Here is a 20,782-nt window from a genome sequence, read left to right on the forward strand (position 1 = left end):
CCCACTTTTAAATTTTTCTGGACATGAGTTTTCTACACATGAGTTTAAAGGTATAGCAAGTAAGATTTCCATGTTTAAATGTTCCATAAAAATAGACAACGTTATCATCAAAATTTGAAACCCTTCTGACATCACGTCAAAGGCATCTGTGTGTTGTGTTGCAGGGATATCTATTGAAGTGAGCATACTAACAGGATAACCTTGGCTCTGTCCTGTCTTGTTATACCGTCATATCTCAAGAGGTGATAGTGAGTCATTGCAGGTGTCTAGTTTGCATTGTGTCAAATGTGAGAGGAGTAAGTAGTGCCTTGCAAGTAAAGATGGTGCTTTAGTACAAGTGTCACACAGACAATCAAGCAACCAATGTATTTAATCTGCCATCAGGGGACACTGCTACAGAACAGGGATCATTCAACATCCACCCTGCATGGTGATCTATTAAGAGGATACATATTCACTAATCATGTAGAAGCCTATAGACCTGTGAGTACCAGATATACAGGTTTCTACATGATGCTGGTGGAAAGGACATCACAAGCCATGTAATAGGAAGTGGAACCACAATTGATAATATGGCTAGAGGTCTAGGCTTAAAGGTACACAGATAAAAAAAAAAAATCCTAATCATTCAGGGCTATCTTCTCTTTGTGTCTTTGATGTTTCTTTCTTGGATTATAAATTGAACTACATGAAACTCCAGTGGTGAGATTTTATCAAGGCTGCGCCTTTGTTGTCACAAAATAGTCACTCTGAGATCACTGTATTGATTTTCTATATTGTATATTCATATTTTTTATGTATTGTACCTTTAAAATCAACCATAAGAAATCAAATCATATGAAAGTCTCTACTCAAAGACAGCTTTTGTTAGTTACAAACTAACAAAGAGTATTACAAAAAAAATAATTATGTTTCTATGATTTTTTTTAAATGTGGGAAGTTGTAATTAATAGCTTGAAGTTTCTTTTTTAAATACTAGCTGAAAATAAAACAAAATGAACTACATTATTTATAATTTCTAATCAGTATTGCATGCCCCGAGAAGAAAGCAACAAGAACTTCCAAGGACTGCATAATGCTTATACATTATGTAACTATGCCAGTGACTAAATCTTTGCTCTGCAGTAGCGCATGTAGTTAAAGTTTAAAAAACATTTCTTTCGTTGAGGAGCTCTGAGGATTTGGCTGTTTTGGTGTGTGACTGTGTGGGATTTTAAGGATCCATATAAATGTAAGTAGCTGCCAGCTGCTGTCTTTCAGCTCACTGACCCCTTGGTTCTCTCACACTGCGGCGCAGCCACAAATAAAATCCTGCAATCATAGTGGATTATGAGGGTCTAAACAGCAAGACGTCAGCTTGCAGGTGGTTGCAGGCTGAGCTTTCACTCTGCAAGGTCTGCTTGAGCCGTAATGATGTCTCAGCTGTGCTACTCTGTAGATTCGCAAGAGAAAAATGAAAAGAAATGAAAATGACAAATGCTTTGGTCATCAGTGCATCTCTAACTGTCTGATAAAACTCTGATAAAATGTGTATAAATACATTATTCAAATAAGAAATTCACCATGCTTAAAAATGAATGAAAAATAATACATGTTTACATATAAGGTATTATAGTCATGTGATAACACTTGAAATAACTGTGCTTGGATATGCAGTGGAAAACCAGAGATTATGAAAAAAGAAACCACGGATAAAGTTTCAAAGGATGTCTTTGTTTATGGTTAAAAAAAACCTTTAAAGAGCCCATAAAAACCACAGATTGCCAGTAAGCCAATATTTTATATTTGTACATTTTCATTTAAAATCTTGATAGGATTGTATGTTACACAATGTGTTAACACAAACACTATGAACTCTGCCCCCAACTAAAGATTTCTTCATCCAACTTGTTATGCTTTGGTTCAAGCAATCAATCAGCTATTTGCAATGAATAAATCCATATCTCTCATGCATCAGAAGATGTTACAGTTGCAGAGTGCAGAAAGAACGTAGTAACAATGTTAACAATGTTAACATTACAGGGGAAAAATAGCCTTTCAAATGTTCAGTGAAAACATGCATGCATAAACCACAAACTTCGCTCTAACAGCGCCAGCAAAAGCTATAATTCTAAATATGTTCTCAAAAACAAAGAAAGCTTCTTAATCCAAAGTCAGAATGTTCAGTGGCTAATATTCTGTTGCAGGATGGAAAAATGCTGCAGCTTTAATCAGCCCACCAGATGGCCTTGCTACTTTCTGAGTGCCCATGCAAGTGCAGGGATGGTTGAAAAACAGCTCCACTGTTTTTCAACCATCCCTGCACTTGCATGGGCAAGTACAGAGATCTGAGGCAGGATGCTACTTTGCATTGATGCAATGTGAACGTGTGATGTTTCCAGAGAATACTCTTTGTTATCTTGAGGTAAATATCCTTTTAAAATTATATCTTTGTTTATTAATGGCAAAGATTAGCCGTGTCAATGATAATATCTGATCAGATTGAGTGATTCAAGGGGTGTACACATGGCAAGTGATGTGATGACCACAGACAATGCAATGTCAACTAAATTTAGTCATTTGTATTGATGATAGGTAAAGCTGTTAATGATGTAAAGTGGACACACAAAATAGAACCAGACACAACCAGATGCTGAAAGGTTCACTAGCAGCCATCTGCTACAAAACAACAGTGGTAGTTATGTGTGGCTGAGACTTATGTGTTGCCATTTCCTATGGGGATATATATGTATATATATATCTATATATATATATCTATATCTATATATATCTATATCTATATATATATATATATATATATATATATATATATATATATATATATATATATATATATATATATATATATATATATATATATATATATATATATATATTCCAACCAACTGACCAAGCTTGATTGACTAGCTTTGGGATTCTCTTGAGATCACAACCATGCTATTGGCATGTTTTAGTTGAAACCAGAGACAAATGGTTCACCTGATAGCCTTTGCCTTTTAAGTACAACTTTTCTTTCGAAGGACAGCAACAATAATCAGCTAACGCATATTGATTTCGTATTTGCTTCTCAGACATAGCAACTGCTCAGTCACAGGTTGGAAATATTTCTCCTTTTTTAATAAACTTGGAAGGTCATGGACTTTGTCATATTAGTCCATTCAAAGCACATTCAAAACATCGATGTCTATGTGTCCCGCTAACTTCAGTTTAAAGTCTGTAATAAGGACTCATATTTTCCATCCTAGTGTAAGTTATTGGTTTGTTTCAGGATTTAAGAAAGAGAACTCTCTCTGCACAAGTTCCAGCATGCGTAAGTGAAAAATGAGAGCCAGCTAGGCACAGCAGTAGGTATGAGGTAGCGCAGTCCCTTTTTAATTCTCAAGTTGATTAAATATCCTGGTCCATTGTGCCATAAAGGCACCTTACTGCAGCCTTGTAAGGGCAGAATAAAATTCTGTCCACCTGCAGAAACCTGAGGCGGTGGTCTCATGTCACAGCAGAGTTGAACAGAATATCCAAGCATCTGCTCCTGCCAGCCTAGGAAGCACTGATAGATTAGAAAACCTGGAGGGGTTTCTTATTATCGTGGGGCCTTGTCTATGACAGAATCCTGGTTGGCAGCAGCCCACAAGGTAGTTTTGCCATCCTGAAATTGAATTGGGAAGGATTTAATGGGTTTAAAGGCTTTTGCTCTCAGTGTGATGGAATCAGATAGTGGCGAAAACGCCAGAAAGTTGTGAGAGACAGAAGGTTTGACTGGAGAGAGTGATACGGAAAGAGAAACTGGGCATGGCTGAGGTAAGCTGATGGGAAAAAATACATTTCCTAATTAGCTAATGGTGATATTAGGTATGTATCATTGTGTTCTCTTTATCTAACATACCTCAAATAAAGATATTATTGCCCTAAAATTGTGCGATGGAGGAGAGGAAGGACAGGGTAAGTCTTTAGTACACACATCAAGGTCAAAACACAGCATAAGAATGGCTTCCGGTTCCCCCTCGCTAACAGGTTCATCTCCCTGTTCTTCCCCAAACACCGTCTGCTAGTATGGCAGTAATGCTCAGGCTCACCTCTTACCATTCTTGTGCTGTGTTTTGACCTTGATGTGTATGCCAAAGACTTACCTCGTCTTTCCTCTCCTCCATTGCACAATCCCTCCGTTGTGTGTCAGCTGGTGGCTTTGGTCAGAGTTCTGGCTTTTTGAAATTCCCCTGCCTGCTCACTCTCCCCAGAAATTACTGGAAACTTACCTTTGCAATACTTTCCTGAAAATCCCTGTTGCACATTCCTCATCTTCATAAATAAACCTTTGAACTTTTTCCAGCCGACATATTCTGAAGTCAGCTGGACCCACTGGTTTAATGAATCTTGACATCAAGGTTGTCATGTAGTAATTATTGTCATACACTATACAAACTGAAAATAAAACATACTCTACTGTTACACGGTGGTCACAAAATTTTTTAAACAGAACATGTCTAAAAGCATTAAAGCATATTGAGTTCAAAATATATATTTATGTGGCAACACTTTTTGAAGAATGTCAAACTGCTCCAAGGTTTTAGAATACTGAATATTTACAAAGACTGAGTGAACCAGGTCCCCCAACAGTGTCCATATGGTTTAACACTGGCTCGAATTGCTTGTCTCACAGCAGAACAGAACAAAAGATTAGAAAATTTGCATTGGAGTGTGAAATGTCTGAAGTTCACTGTTTAGTTGAGTGACATGGGAGACATTACATTTCCTATCAAGCTGCACCCAGTTTGGAGTGGAATGCTTGGTACACTGGTGGATGTAGACAGTGAGCCTCTTGCTCAAAGTCCCCCCACCTACAACCCTGAAGCTGATAAGCAGTCAGGTAAATGAATGGATTGCGAGGTCTTTTATACAGCTACACAGCAAGGTGAACGCTAATGTCCAACAGAACCCACGTCAGCAGTGTCAGCATCTTCCAATTAGCTGGCAATTTTGTTTTGCAAGACAATGAACTTTATCACACGACAAAATGGGTAAAGCATTTCACGGAAGCTCAGATCATTGAAATAATGAAATGGCTAGCCCAGAGTCATAAACTGAACCCAAATCAGAATCACAGGAAAATCACTGGTGACAAAATTACAGCTAATAAACCCTCTACACACTTTGCTGAGCTATGGAAGAGACTGGAAGAGGAGTGGAGCAAAATTAAACCGCAGAATAGTGAGAACAGGTTCTCCTACTTCCTATTAATTTCTCTGAAAGCTGTAAACATTAAAAAAAAAATCTAATTTTGCTCAAAGAGATTGCTGTCTCTGTATTTTCCACAAAATAAAGGCTGCTGTTGAATGGCCATGGTTTTTGAGCACTATTTTGAGCAATTAAGGTTCACCAACACTATAGGAAAAATAAATGGTTTATGATTTGTTCTTTATATTGTTATTCATGTGTATATGAATAGAATGAAAGAAAAGGGTGGAGAGTTGAGGCATCTTATGTTTCTGCTTTCAGTCTAAAAGTGCATGTTCTTTTTATTTCCACTGAAAGATACAGTAATAGTTATAAGATGTTATTATAATATAATAATGTAATTAATATAATATCTTAACATAATATCGAAGTAGTAAGATGCAGTGTGTGCTTATGACTCAAACCGTCACTGCTGCTGCAAATGTTATCTAAGCCAAATATGTAATAGTCGTGATCAGTTGTTGTCACAGTTTCCATTCACTCTCCCAAACTGTTAGTCCTCTGCCTTTGGGAACAGATTCAGATGGCCTTGGTTATGACTGGAAGACATGGCTCAGAGGGAAGAGAAAATCAAAAGATGAAACATTTAGATATCCTTCATAAAAAGTAATGAAGAGAAGAACTGTAACCCTCTGTTTGCATTAGCAAATAACACACTTGTTAAGGTGACATACTAAATTTCCGCCTTAAAAAATGCCTTTAATCTTTTGAAGATTCATCAAAGGAAAGTTCAGGAAAGGAAATGAGCCATAGAAAAGAAGAGGCATTTGCACATCGAGGTAGATGTGAAGCTTCAGCGGATTCCTCATCAGTTTTCAATAAATGAAGGGTGACTTAAATAAGCCTCCTTTCCAAGTGCCAGCACGTATCAAAAACAAAAAGAGCAGAAATTCATTTTTAGCTTCAGTTTGAGTATGATGGAAAATCAGACTGGTGCACTGAAATGTCTTTTGCCATGAAATCATAAGCGCGCCGACAGCTCACAGAAAAAGATCATGCTGTGTTGTTGGACAGACATCAAAGGCAAAGGCCTCAAATAGTTTCTCTGTCACACTGGGTCACCCAGCAGCACTTCTCTTCCTCCATATGTACACAGACAAGTTGATATCCATGAAAACGAGGCACACTCATATGCAAACACTCTTGCACAAACGCGTGGTTTTTGCAGTCACTCTTCCTTATCCACTACCTGAACAGTCTGATGCCATCCTGCTTTCTAAGAACTCCTTTAGCTGGTTCCATGGTCAGTTGACGTAGCGCACAGATGCATTATCCCAGTACCACAAGGAATGAGAATTTGTCACAATTGTCTTAACCTTTGATCTCTAAGCCTTTGAAACCTGCTCCCTCTCTCACACCATGAACCCCATTCAAAGCAAGCGTGCCATCTGTGAAAAGAACACCAGTGCGTTTGTTTCTAAACTTAGTTTAGCATGGAGTACAAGTCAAGTCACACAAGAAGAAGTGTGAGAATTTTAGGCTTCTGTCTCACAGAACAGGCAGTGACCATCTGACAGTTCTATATCTGACAAACGGAAAAATATGTTTTCCCAGCTGGATGCAGGTGGTTACTAACAGTCGTTGTGAACTCAATCGCTACAGTCCCATTCACACAGACAGGCAGTGAGCACCTGTCAAACACTGGTTGCTATTCTGCAACCAGTTTATGAATTGTTGATGAAGTTTGCTGGCAGTCAATGGGTAAAATTGGTTGAAAAGAGGTATAAGGTGCTGCACTGAAAACATCCTTGAGTTTGCTTTGGATTTGGTGTTTCATGCAAACTACTGCTGATGACCAAAGCAATCATAAGGAGATTTGGAAGGTTGGTGCAGCATCTTTGCAACCGCTTTCACCCAGTGATAGCCAACAACCTCCAGAAACCACTCACCAAGTGGTCAGGAGATACATTATTCTCTATAACTGGAGGTTGTCAGGGGCTTGCAGACTGTTGTGTTGTGTGACTGAGACCTGAATAACTTTTTAGGCTTACCTTTCAAATGGCATCTTATGTTGTGATAAACTGTTAATATATTTTAATACAGCATATAGAAATGACAAAAAAGTCCAGTAGTAATCAAACAAATAAAAAGCTAGACGGGATTATTTAAAATGACTGAGGTTGATAACAATATACTGTAGCTTAAGTACAGTGTTTAAAATGTCACCACTCAATATGAGTAGATTGCAGTCAATTGAATTGTTTTATTTCCCCTTATAATTCAAGTGCATGATCCTGGCTATGGTGGGTGCTGTTCATCTGTAGTCTATGCATGTCTATTTACTTTCATTGAGGCTGTAAAACCTTGTAAAAAGGGTTTGGAATAAGTTTGTGAGCCAGCGACGCTCATTTCTGTCCAAGGACGGGAATACTGTTGAGTTGTGAGGATATCCTGAACTTTTCTTTTGGTAAGCAATTCTGTTTTTGCCGCTGTTAGCTGCTGTTAGCTGGCATTAGTGAAGCCTTCTTTGAAAGTGGATCTACCTTTGTTGGAAAAGAAAGTCTGATTTGTTTTTAGTATACTTGAGCTCAACATTAGCTGGCATAATGTTAGCTTATAACAAGCTGTTATTGAACTGCCTTGAAGGGTTGTTTGTCTAATCTGCAGACAATATGTAAATGCAACAATATCAGAAAAAATAATCCTGTTTAAGCATGTTTTTGTAACTTCATTTCAGGTGATGAGACTTGAGGTGAGGAGGAGGAAGATAAAGTGGAAATGAAGGAGGAGAGATAAAGAGGAGAAAGACAAAAGAAGAAAGAGATGATGAAAAAATATATATTTATATACAAATGTTAAATGGTGATATATATAGTTTCAAATTTTTGATATTTAGAAAAGTAATTTTTGAGGTGTAATATGTATATGGCTGGTTTCTAGCCACATACATAACACAGCTATGTCCTTCTTGGCTGTTGTATCTAACAGACAACATGGAAGCTTCCACAAACCTAATCAATGTATATTTGTGAGTGCAACATTTTTTCTAGTCAATAACCTAAAAAAACCTCTTGTACTTTAGAGACACTAAGTTCTTTTAAATTTAAATGTTCTGATATATGTGTAGTTTTTTTTTTTACACCTGTCAAGCTGCAGATTGTACTTCACTGTAATGCCTAACATGAAAAACCTGCACTAAGATGCTCACAGTCACTTTGATCAAAAGCTTTAATAAATTAATTTCTATCTACTACACAAAACACCAAGTAAAGACTTTACTTTTCCCTCTGGATTTACTTACTGTTTCATTAAAAGGATACAGAAAGTAAACCAATTTTCAGTTAATAGATTTCATTACACGAGTCTTTTGAGTAGGTAATTACTTATAAGCAACAGTGTCTGATGTGTCCTAAAAATTAAAATAAATAAATAAATAAGAAGAAAGTATGATGAAATTATATGATGTAGCATTTTTGTTCCAGATCCTTCACATTCGGCTGGATGAGAAGTCACCCACACAGTTCAGAATCATATTGTGATTAATGTTGTTCACCGATTACCATTTAAAATGCAGCGAAATTATATGAAACACTATTTCAAGCCGCAGGCAGGTTGCTGCTTCTCTTGGATGACCTGAGAATTCATTAGACAACAAAGCGCACGAGGAAAAAATAAGAAATAATCTGACTGTGAAGATTCCTTTTGAAAATGCTGTGTGACTGTGCAGGTGGATAGATTTCAGGCCACCTGCAGCTGCCTGTGTGCTTTGTCTAATGATGTTTGTCCGGAAAAAAAAGGACCTCTCAACGGAATAAGCAATGGGATTTAATTAGCAGTGAGTGACAGGGCCCAGTTGCTGTGATGCTGCCCCCCTTTTTAAAAAAATAAAAATAAAAATCCTTTCACGGAAGATGCAACTCTGCTGCATACTGCAGATTGTTTTGTGGATGTAGGCTTATGGGAATTACTCAAGGCAGTCTTTTGTTTTCTTTAGTAAGTATGCTGATGCAAAACATGGCCTAGTATCAAGCACTGTTAAGTCAAGGAATGTGACCAAGCAGACATATCTGCTAACCTTGGATTATTGCTTCCACTATGTGGTGATGAGTCAGTGGCACCAAATACTTTATGCTTTAATTACTCCTAAATGTTAATGTGTCACCAACATAATGATCTAAATAGTAACTGTGCATTAGCGCATGGATTGAGGGTGTTTTCAGCCTTGGCATGCCACTGAGGGAACACATTTTTCTCCAAATGACCTAAAAAAAAAAGACTCACTGCAACAACTAACCTCGGGAACAAATGCACATGCATTCATCAGCAGTGTTAATCAGTCTGTGAACTGTCACAACATGGCAGCTTTCAGAGGAATGAACAGCCTTTTCACCCCAGCCCAGATTTTTGTTTTTAAATCAATTTTGACCCATATCTCTCTCTCACTCATGCAGAAAACAAATGAAAGTTGTAAATGAGCAGATCTATTGTTCTAATGCCCTGGTGAGCTCTTTGCTGTAATTAACCAAGAGGTTGTGGACTTTAAAAGCCAGTCAAGGCCAATCAATACTAATTTGCAGGACAGTGAACACTAACACAGGGTCCCCCGAGGCACGTCCATCAAGGAGATAGCTCATGCCATTTCTCATTTAAATAAAGCCTAAGAAAAAAAAAGGTGGGAGTAGATTAGAAGACACATTTGCCAAATCATCAAAATATATATTTTTTCTGTAAATGGCTGCTTTTTTTTTTTTTTTTGGTTTCTAAGGGAAGGAAGCTAAATAACCTGGTTATTTCACAACATAAAACTGGTCCTGACTCATAATCTTGTCTTTTTCCTCGCCCAAACAACACCCTTTGACTTCTAACCTCTTCATCTGACTGACCAAAACGGTGTGTTTAATTTATGCTGTTGTCACATAATTCAGTTCAGAGGAAGGCAAGATAACACATAAATAATTTATGTCCACATCTGTATTTCAAAAGACACCTTGAGAATGAATATTGAATATGTTCTATGTGCATTGTGTCTAATGATGTGTCCGTGCATGGATAAGCAGAAGATAATAAAGGACATTAAAAGTCTGGCCTCTAAACTGTGTGAGATCAGACAAATCTGAAATGTGGCAGATCTTCTAGTAAATGCTTTTATCTGCAGCTATTTAATTTATTACCTCCATTAAAGATAATCAATACTTTATTGATAGCTGTTACCATTTTTGGTCCATTTCAGTAATCCCACTTGCAGCTGTAACTGTCTGCACAGGCACGGCTCAGTGATGTTATATGCATATGTCAATAGAAATGTGGTAAAAATCATTTTCATATTTTTTAACACTTCAGATTTTATTTTTAGAATTGCCTAAAGCCCTATAATCATGCTTTGCCTCTCCAGCTTTCCTATTCCTAACACGTCTTTCATCCTTGGAATTACATGCAGTTTTAAGCAACGGCGTTACTATAAAAGCGAGAGAAATGCTTGGAGTGTGTTCAACACTAGCAACAAGATTAATAATGATGCACCAATTTCTTTAGCAAATTCGTTCTTTCCACACATGTTGCAGTTTGTGGAATCCTTATCTTTTTTTCCACCCTAAAAAAAGCATAAATTTGCTGAGGTGAAACTTTAAAAGTAAAAAAAAGCTAATATATTTTTCAGAGTCAAGTACATTACCAATTCTCATTACATAGGCAGCAACCTAAATTGATATTTAGTCATAATGTTTCCCAGGAGATAGCAAAACAATAATGAAAAAAAAAACTCCTTGCACAGTGGTTTTGTTAGAATAGATATCTGAACTCTGCAGTTGAAAGTACATTGCCTGCTAAGCACAAATCTGTCTTAACTTCAAATGAGCTGGAGACAAATGTAGTGGGAAGATCAAGCGTATAAATCTAAGTAGCAGCTCTTCAAACACTAGGGGTGAGTGACTCATGCATGAGAACAGGGACATACTGATATATATTTCATATGTTTTTATATGGATTGCGTAAGCTTGCAATCATGGCTCATCCATAACAATCATTTAGCTACATTAGCAAGAGTGCGTTTTTCAATAACTTCTTATATACTGTATCTAATTTAAATGCAAAACCTACTCATACGCTTAAAAGTCTCTTCAGTTTGTCAGTCAGCTACATATAGATGATTGGTTTTTCCTCATGTAAAACTTGTCAAAATGTGCCAGTTATTTTTCAGCTTTTGTCTGTTTAAACAAAAGCGAGTCTAATTACGTACTGGCACACAAAGCTGAACAACTTCTTTTAAAGCAGTTCCTCATTTTTAAAAACACGGCTAAATGAATTTTATCTCACGTGAGACAAAGTGTTTTAGAAGCATTTAAAAGAAAGGAAACACTGTCAAATACTGACAGTCATTCAATGCAAGTTTATTTAACCAGAAAAAAAAAGGATAAAGCAGAAATATTTTACAGAAAGAAAGTAAAAAACAAAAACATCAAATTGAAGCTGAATAGTGAAAGCATGAGCCTGATCTTTAACAGTTGAGAAGAAGACAGCTCAGACTTCACTTTCCTGACAACAATAATTACTTCCCTATCCTAACTCATGGCCTGAATCCCCTTCACAGCCAGCTAATGCTCCCCACTTGCGTTAAGTTCTGTGTGTTCCTGTGATGAGATATTCCCTGCAAAGAGTTTGTGCTTTACTTCTCCACAGTCAAAGCCTAACCAGTGGGGCGCATTTCTTAAAGATGACTGGACAGCAAATTTAATCCTCAGAGGGTGAGAGAAGCTTAGGATTATGGTCGATATCTTACCAACCAATGAGGATTTGAGCCTGTCTGGTTCTGAATTCTTGGCCAATCACAGCCTTAGGTAGAACATCAAATACACACGGAAAAGTAAAGAAGTGATGCATTATGATAGCAGTTGTCTTAAGAAACGGGTCTTTACTATTAGTATTTTATTTAGTTAATTATTTTTTTTTGCTACTTTTCCAAGTTGAGTTTTGTTGACTTTAATGAATGTAAATCATACATTTTAATAAAATAATTATATTTTATTGAGAGCCTTTTCTTTCTTCCCTTGTTTTCTTCTGGATTACTTGCCCAGCATGTGACGATCTGCCAGAGGCATGAATCTGTAATGGATTTAAAAATATGCAATGCATATTTATTAACTATGATCCCTGTTCCTACATGGATCTTATTTGCAATGCATTGCAACTCTTAAACTTAGCAGAAATTGTACTGAAGCTGGAGCAATACATTTTAAAAAATATTGTAAATGTTTGCAGTTAGGGCAACTCTCACCCTTAAAGCAATTGATGTTTGTTGTCTTTGCTTTCACTGCCCTCTAGTGTCAATTAATCGGTAACTGTATAGTATTCATTGTGCATTATAGAGATTTTTCCGGTTAATATATGTATATTTATATATTTATATGTGTATACGTCATACTTATTATTATGATCCCATTTCATATATCTTTCTATACGTATCACCTCAAATGCACCCTGAATGGAGCACTTTGACCTGCATAGCTGGCTATCAGTTATTAAATGATAGCATGCATTAACGCCGTATCACAGGCATACCAAAGTATAACCTAGATAACTGTGCAATTATAATTACACTGAACCTGAAATAACAAAGATAATCAGATCAGTTGTTTGTAATCCCTGTGATAAGATAAGTAATGCAAACAAGCCAAAGTTAATTTCATCCAGAGTTTGAGGATAGTCTGTTTTGTACATCTGAACAGAGGTGAACTTTGTCCTCACGTGTTAGCCCAACCTTCCCCAGAGTAAGCTGCAAAAAAAGTGTATATTTTTTGTAGAACATTATCTTTATCAGCAGAAAGTAAGACGTTTAAAGAATGTCCTTTGAAATGAAGTCTTGCCCAAAGATATCAGTATTGTGCAATGAAAACCAAAGCATCTCAAATCCAGTAAAATTAGATCTTTTAATAGGTAAAGACATAATGGAAGAAATACATCTTTTAAAACGACCCTTTGATCATCTTCCAGATTTACCATCTCTGGTCCATCATATTATGTAAAGAGGATGAAAGCATGAAATGCAAACTGAGTATTTAATGCTGTGCTTACATTTGGTCGATACAACCACTGTTTTCGTCGGAAATGTCAGAATAATTCACATTTTGTTGTTTAGTTGTTTAGCTAACAGGCCCTCAGCAAATTATAAAGTCATATTTGATATTAATTTAATCTAATATTTTCCAAATATTTGTTCTGATGTTATGTAGCGGACATTTAAACGCATCAAAACAAATTACCAATTGTATAGAGACTAGGGAAAAGTAGGACAAGGTATGAGATGACTGGCATTAGGCTAAGGATCAACAACTGAATGTACCCGGTAGTAGACAAGGCCAGTCTGAACCAGTTCAGTCTGGCCTTGGTGTTTTCTGAGGGACTCTGCTTGCATAAACTAGGACACAACTTTTTTTTTCCTGTAAAAATGCTGTTGCAGTTTAGAACTCATTTTGTCCCAGAGTGGTTAGGAAAAAACAAGATGGCATCTTATTGTGTACATATACAACATACATGAACACGAGTGAAAAGAATTTATTAAAGCATACAGAGCCTTCCACCATGTTAACAGTTTGGGACTGGGAAAAAAAACCTGATTTGTTTTGATGTATCTTGGCAGGTTTTAAAAAAAATATTCCAGTAAACAAGCCATAACTAATCTCATTTCTCATAAGTTACTGGGCACTGGGAAATGAATCAAAGACAACACCGTTGCGGTGTGTGAGTTCTCTCCTCTAATGACACTTGGCATGTTTTATATCAACCACACCAACCATGGACCTGTGAGTCATTGCTCATAGTTCCTCAGATCAACCTCTTCTTTCCTCCAGATGCATTTTGGGTATTGGGACTTCCTTCAAGACAACACACAGATTCATTTTGGTATTACAGGTAGGAGGCAAAAGAGAGAAATGAGAAAAGCCCAGTGTCAAATTTGTTTTTTTATAATTGATTAAAACACCACTTTGATCAATATTGAGATTCTGTTAGCATTTCTGTCAATTTGACTGTAAAAACTTTCAAAACCCCTCAAACAAATTAACCAAAAAACCAACCAGACAAACAAGCAGACAGAAATCTTTTCAATGTTAGTGAAGATTAAAAACAACTGTAGTGTGTAAATCACAAATATCTGGTAGAAATTTACATGACAGTACTGCATGTCTTTTTTGGAACCCCAGAAGAGCAACAAATACAAATACTGTTGAACTAACTGCTGATAAAATATCTTTGTACGTGCACATTGAACATTTAACCTCAGCTGATTGTAATCAAGTGGCTGCGGTGTAGACATAAAAGTTGGTAAAAACGTAATGTTTTTCAAAACTGCACTTACTGTCTCAATCTTTGGACTGCCAAAGACTTAAATATCAGAAGAACAAGAAAGATGATGTACAATAAAAAGGTTTAAATGAAATACAGCTTCCTATATCGCCTTTAAAATGGCATAACTGACCTTTTAGACTTCTTAAAAAATTTGCTTGAAAGAAATCGCAACATTAAGATAAAAAATAATTTTGTTTATTATTGACTTTAATCATTGACCTTAAAACTTTTTGCTATCTAACTGCAGCTGAGAACAAAATGTGGTCATGTGCCTAGTAAAGTTATCGCTGTTATTTACGTATTTAAACAGATTGTACAAATGTGCTACTGATAGCAAAAAACTTCCACACACCTGTTTCAATGACAGAGTGTGGGAGTCAATTTCACTTTAATATTTTATACAAACTGTCCACATTAGTTAGTTCGGTGCATGCTGTATTTCTAGAGACAAATGTGTTTGTTGAAGAGTTGGTTGCTTTTCCTCTGTGTTATAGTTATTCTTTGGAAACTAAAGCTTTTATGGTTATGAGTCTCAAGTTCTTTATCCACCAGTTAGCAACAATTAGCAGACTAAGCCTATTTAGCATCCCAGTAAGAAAATTAAGCAACATTGGTAATGTTGTTCATTCAATTTTATTTCTGCCACATAATCAATACTATATTTATAAAAATTAAAATCCAATGTGGCATTGTTACATGTTTGAATAGCTATTTAAGCGGCTTAGCTTCATTCACTCCTGTTTCAAGTGGACCAGCTAATGATCATACTTAAAAAATAATTGCATCTAGTTTCACTATGCTGGGTTGGAATTGATCAGACTCCCAGCACACTGGCTTTGTGCATATGTGGAAGCTGATAAGGTAAGACGATTCTCTCACAATTTATTTATGCTAACCTCAAAAGTCAGGCAACCTGTTAATTGAAAAATAAATATCATGGGTTGCTGGTCAGTTGTCTGACCCATAACCTTACTTAATACCAAGATTTGTTGAAACAGAACACACAACATTTGAACATATAAACCTTAGAGCTGCAAGTATATATTATACAAGGCTAGGCTAGCGGTTACCCAATTTCCATTTATGCTAAGCTAAACTAACAGAATTTTGGTTCTTGAAGGAAATATGTACATTTCCTACATCTTATTTTAAAAATGTTCATATATATTTCTTTCTTGTTTCTAAATTCCCATTGTAGCTTTAAAAAAAAAATATATATAACCCCTGTTTGTACTTCTTTTTCTAATTTTAGTGGTTTATATACATTTTCATAGTATAACAATTTTGAGCCTTGAATTAGTTTGCTGGATACTTAAACATCTACACTCAGTGAACACTTTATTATGTGCACCTTGCTAATACTGGGTTGGACTCTTTTGCCTTCAGAGCTTAGCTCTTCATGGCATAGATTCAACAAGGTGCCTGAAACGTGTGGAGGCCAAGTTAATACAGTGAAGTCACTGTTTTATTCAAGAAAATAATTTGGGATGAATTTTGTGACATAGTTCATAATCCTGCTTATACGCCCATCAGAACATGGGTACACTTTATCATGGGATGGACAGTATGGCCATTTTCCTCTGACCTCTCGCACCAGCGAAGCCCAGAGAAGTTCCACACGTTGGATAGTTTCTAAATCAGGAGTTTCTGAAATACGCAGAAAACCCATTTTGAACCAATAACCATGTCACATTATAACTCCCATATCACCTTGCTTTCTCATTCTGATGCTTGGTTTAAACTTCAGCAGATCATGACCATGTCTACATACCTACCTGTTGTTGTTGCCATGTGATCAGCTGATTATTCCATTTTATTGAGCAGTAAAACTGGTCAATCGAACAAAGTGGACATGCAATTAGTGTAGAAGATTAACATGAGAGTTTGAGGTTTGGAGGCCCATCTCCCCCCACCACTTCCCCTGCCGGTGGCGGACGCCCTCAGACATCGGTGCGTTGGTGGTTCTCTGTCTCCGGGGGTGGGCGCCCAGGTACCCACCGGCTCACTCCTTGGCGGCTGCTTATTGGGGCCTGGAGCCTGGGGCTCGCTCGGGCCACTTTGGGGATGGGGTGCCCTCGGCCTCACGGCCCGGGGCTCGGCCACTCAGGCACAGCTGGCTGCCGGCGGAGCTCACGGGCACGTCACTGCAACCCCCCCTGGCTTCTGCTCCGCGGCTGCTGAGTGACCCCTCATCTGGGACTCTCCTCAGCTCTTTCTGGGACAGTGGCGCGGCTGCCCCTCTGTTGGTCTTCCTTGGTCTCTTGTGTTCTGGGGGCCTCTGGATGTCTGGAGTCTTGATCTCCTCCATACCTGCTTCATGCCCTGGAGGTCGGGGCAGTGGCCCCCCACACCCTCTAGCAGATCATTACATGAAGGAACCTTTTAAAAACAAGCGCGTTCATACTCACAGGTGTACACACGGGTGATCACACACACAAATTACACCCTTTTTGGCTCCTACCTCAAAGCACACTGTGCGCTGTCGATCTCACGTGCTGCACAATAATGTTTAATATTTAGTATTTACTGTCATATTCTCATATATCATTGTGATCTTGTTTATTACTCTCGTTTTCTTCTGCTTGCTTTCTTTTTTCTTTCTCAACAGGTGATCCAGGTGATCGATATATGTATTTTTTGTCTGCTTATTCTGTTGGTTTTTGTTTTTTGCCCTTTTTCCCCGTCCCTCTTCTCAGGTTTTTTTCTTTCCCTCTTTCTTTCTCCACATTCTCTCCTCCAGTCAAGTCTGTCCCGTATTCAGCAAGTGAAAATAAAATAAACAATAAAAAGTTGAATCAAATGGACCATTACGGCAAGGCTGGGATGGTCCATTTGGTAAAGTAAATCCGTTGGGCATCTTTCTTCGCCTTTAGACAATAATTCTGATGGCAAAAGAACCAAACGGGACAGGTTTAAAAAAAAAAAAAAAAAAAAAAAAAAAACATGAGAGTTTGATACAGTGCCATATGAATGGATAATAAACTATGGCTGCAGCTGAAGTCATAAACTCAAAACCCAGGTTTAGATTATATCATATAATCTAATGGTGTAATTCTGTAATTGTATCATGAATAGTATAATTTATCAAATTCTTCCAGAAAGGTATTCCAGTTAATGTCAGTTAAAATCATTGCCGACCAAAACAATCACTGACTATACTATAGATCTCCACTAGATGGGAGTCTCTACCCACATCAGTTTTCAAACCCAGCGTTTCCTCCACCCAAACAGTAGCAACCCCTCTGCCTGAGGACATCATTACACACTCAATAAAGCAATAGTCAGTCATTTTCTCTGCTTAATTGATCCCTCTGCTACCCAACAATAGGTGCTCTGACATTTTTTAGTGTAGCTGAAATGTCTGCATGCCTCAGAGTAAATGCATTTTTTATAATTATCTTTGTTGTTGTGTTCTTGTGTGACTAGCCATCTGTAGACAACATGCAGTGCACTTGTTGGTCAGCAGCTGAGGTCAGAGCCTCAGCAGTACCATCTTCCCAGAGCGTCTGTTCTGGTCGTAACGACATTGCCCTGGTATTTACCAGGACTTGTGAAACATTAATCAGGAGGACGAACACAGCACACGCTTTCCCAATCCAAAACTGTTTGGGAAACAGAACTGGAAAATGACAAAATGCTATTTAAACATCGGGAGGCCCGATAAGATAATGTTTTTGTTAACTTTGCAAGAAAAAAACTCCAACGCAGCATGCATTTTGTATTTCATGTGATTTGTTTACTTTGCTTTTTATATTGCATTTATATTCTGGCTTCCATTAGTTTTCACGCTGACCGATGTTGCATAAGGCAGTTCACACAGGGCAAGAAGTGAGTCACATCCAAACAACACGTACAATGAATAACATATAGACAACATAATTCTAATTTTTGCTCTGTCTTTATTTGGACCGTATCCTCTCGGCCTTATTTTTGTGTGTTCTCCACAAGGAAGTCCTGAAATTAGTGAAATTGCTTGAGAAACCTAATTTACAGAGACTTGTATAGTGGATAAAAGCTAATAAACACAGCACAATCAATGACGCATGTATAACACAGTTTTAGCAATTCAATGTCAATGTCTTCTCACATGTTATCATTGCTCTGTGTGTCTTCCTGCAGCCTCTCTCACTCAGCCACTCCTTCAGCTGTCATAATGGCAGGGTGGAGCCGGTGAAACTGCACATGTCTCAAGCATGCTTTGCGGTGTCACCCCTCTCTGTTTCCCTTTCGTACTGCTGGTGCACGCATGGCTAAACTGAACGAGAAAAGAGGAGGGCCCAATAAATCACCAGCAATGCTTTTTACCAATCACAGGCTTTTCCCCACCCTGTTTGCCTTCATCGCTCCCTCCCTTCCTCCATGCTCCCTCCCTTCCTTTTTACTCCCTCCCTCTGTCTCTAAGCACGCCAACCACAGAAAAAAAAGTCCAGAGAAAAAAGTGATAAGCAGCTTCTGGGTTTTGCTTTCAAGCGGACTCCTGCTGAACTGGTGTGAGTGAGTGTGTATGTGTGTGTGGTGCGTTCACTCTTTTTCCTGCCACAGTAGCAACACATTGCAGCAGCGTCGGCCCCGAACAAAAGGCTAAATGCAGCAGAGCCACAGGAGGGGAACTCAGAGATAGAAGCAGGCAGAGTGGCCCAGCGTGAGTGCACTTCTCAGGGAGCAGCTCAACCTGCCATTTAGCCCTCCTGGCCCTGCAGTGGAGACAGGACGGTACACTAGGCTGGCCCAGGCTACCTGCCAGTGTCTCTGTCAGAGCTAAGGAACACACCCCTGTTGTGTCTTTCACTTTGTCTACTATTTATAAAGCTCAGTCTCTGTCATTTTCTGCTGAAATTTCTGCACCTGCTCTGGGCGACTTTCCTCTTCATCCAGCTACACTCCAAGATGTCAGATGATGACTGCCTCTCGCCCATCGGCCTGGACTGTTGCAGTTGCTGTCTGGACTTGGCCAATGGCTGTGATGAATCCATATCCAGCAGCCCAGCTCAGGGCCTTGGTACTACAGGAGGCCTGCCAGCAAGCCCCACAAGCCCCACTGTAAATCACTTCCGCCAGCTCCGCAACCAGCTGATGTACCAGAACCTGAACACGGACAAACTGAACAACATCATGAGACAGGACTCCCTGGAGTCGGTTGTGAGAGACCCCTGTTTCCTGCTCAATGAGGGGATCTGCAACAGCAACATTGATCAGACCATGCTGTCTATATTGCTCTTCTTTCACAGGTAAGCTTGGCTATCAGACAGGTACATTCTTATCTGGTTAGTTCAAAGATCTTTCCTTTGAACTTAAGAATATTTTCATTTCTTTACCTCACTTAAGGCGCATTCAATACAAAGTCGAGATTTCACCTATTGATCTGCATATTAAATCAAGTAGATTAATCAAACGAGGTGGTAAATGTAGCGTAATCAGTTTACAGTAATAGATTACTTACTGGAATAGGTGTATTTAAATGACATAACTGGGACAATAATATGTGCACGTCCTGTTCAGCTTTAACACTGTGATGTTAAGGACTGAGGACAATTATTATTTATAGGACATAACTCTTACAAAGACGTCTTTCAAGATTCATCACAACGGAAAAAAGCTTTCAACTTCAAAACAACTCAATACTGTGTGGAGGGGGAAAAAAGCCAGAGAAAAAAGGTAAACAAAATGTAATCTAAAAAGAATGCCTTGCAAATACACAAGGTTATTCTAAAACAGCAGTTTGTTGTCATATTGATTCAATTAAAATGATCTTTTATTGCTAGAGGTCAATTAAAACTGGCCTGGCTCCTACACTGTCTCTGCCAAATAGTGTTTATAAAACAGCATTTGGCAGCTCACGCCGCACTGTTTGCAAGGAAGAGAATGTCCTGCTACAATGTTGCTGCCAGTTGGATGGTTTGTTTGGCAGCTACTGTCAAATGACTTCAGCCTCAAATTAACAGCTACCATCTTTCCAGTTAGCTACAGTTTTACTGTTGCGGAAATACTGAACCTGAGCCAGCCATATGCGATTAAATACGGTGTATCTCGGTGTCTGATACATAAAATGTGTAGATCTATGGGGATTACCAATGAATGCTAAAAGAATATGAACGTGTTATCACTGGAAGAGGCACCAGTGAATGCCAGCTATTATGAAGTTGCTGTCCTTCGTGTGAGCAAGTTATGTGAGCTATGTGTTTGTGGCGTATATGTCAGAGACACACCGGGGCACAGATGGAATCTTGATAAAGGTTGGCCTTTGGTTCCACTTGTGCGAGTTCCTGTACTT

General features: G+C 38.2%; 1 protein-coding gene across 2 annotated transcripts in view; it reads left to right on the plus strand.

Moving 5' to 3' along the window:
* Positions 1–18,925: 18,925 nt before the first annotated feature.
* The window catches only part of tsc22d3 (TSC22 domain family, member 3), a 112,807-nt gene continuing 110,950 nt past the window's right edge, over positions 18,926–20,782 (plus strand). Inside the window, exon 1 of one of the 2 annotated variants that reach the window (XM_063496604.1) lies at positions 18,926–19,739. In XM_063496604.1, the coding sequence (XP_063352674.1) occupies positions 19,399–19,739 (341 nt within the window). In that variant the 5' untranslated portion in view covers positions 18,926–19,398. The remainder of the gene's footprint in view (positions 19,740–20,782) is intronic. The other variant, XM_063496594.1, reaches the window with a different exon arrangement.

This window comes from Pelmatolapia mariae, linkage group LG2 (assembly GCF_036321145.2).
Source record: "Pelmatolapia mariae isolate MD_Pm_ZW linkage group LG2, Pm_UMD_F_2, whole genome shotgun sequence".
In the NCBI taxonomy this organism is placed as follows: Eukaryota; Metazoa; Chordata; class Actinopteri; order Cichliformes; family Cichlidae; genus Pelmatolapia; species Pelmatolapia mariae.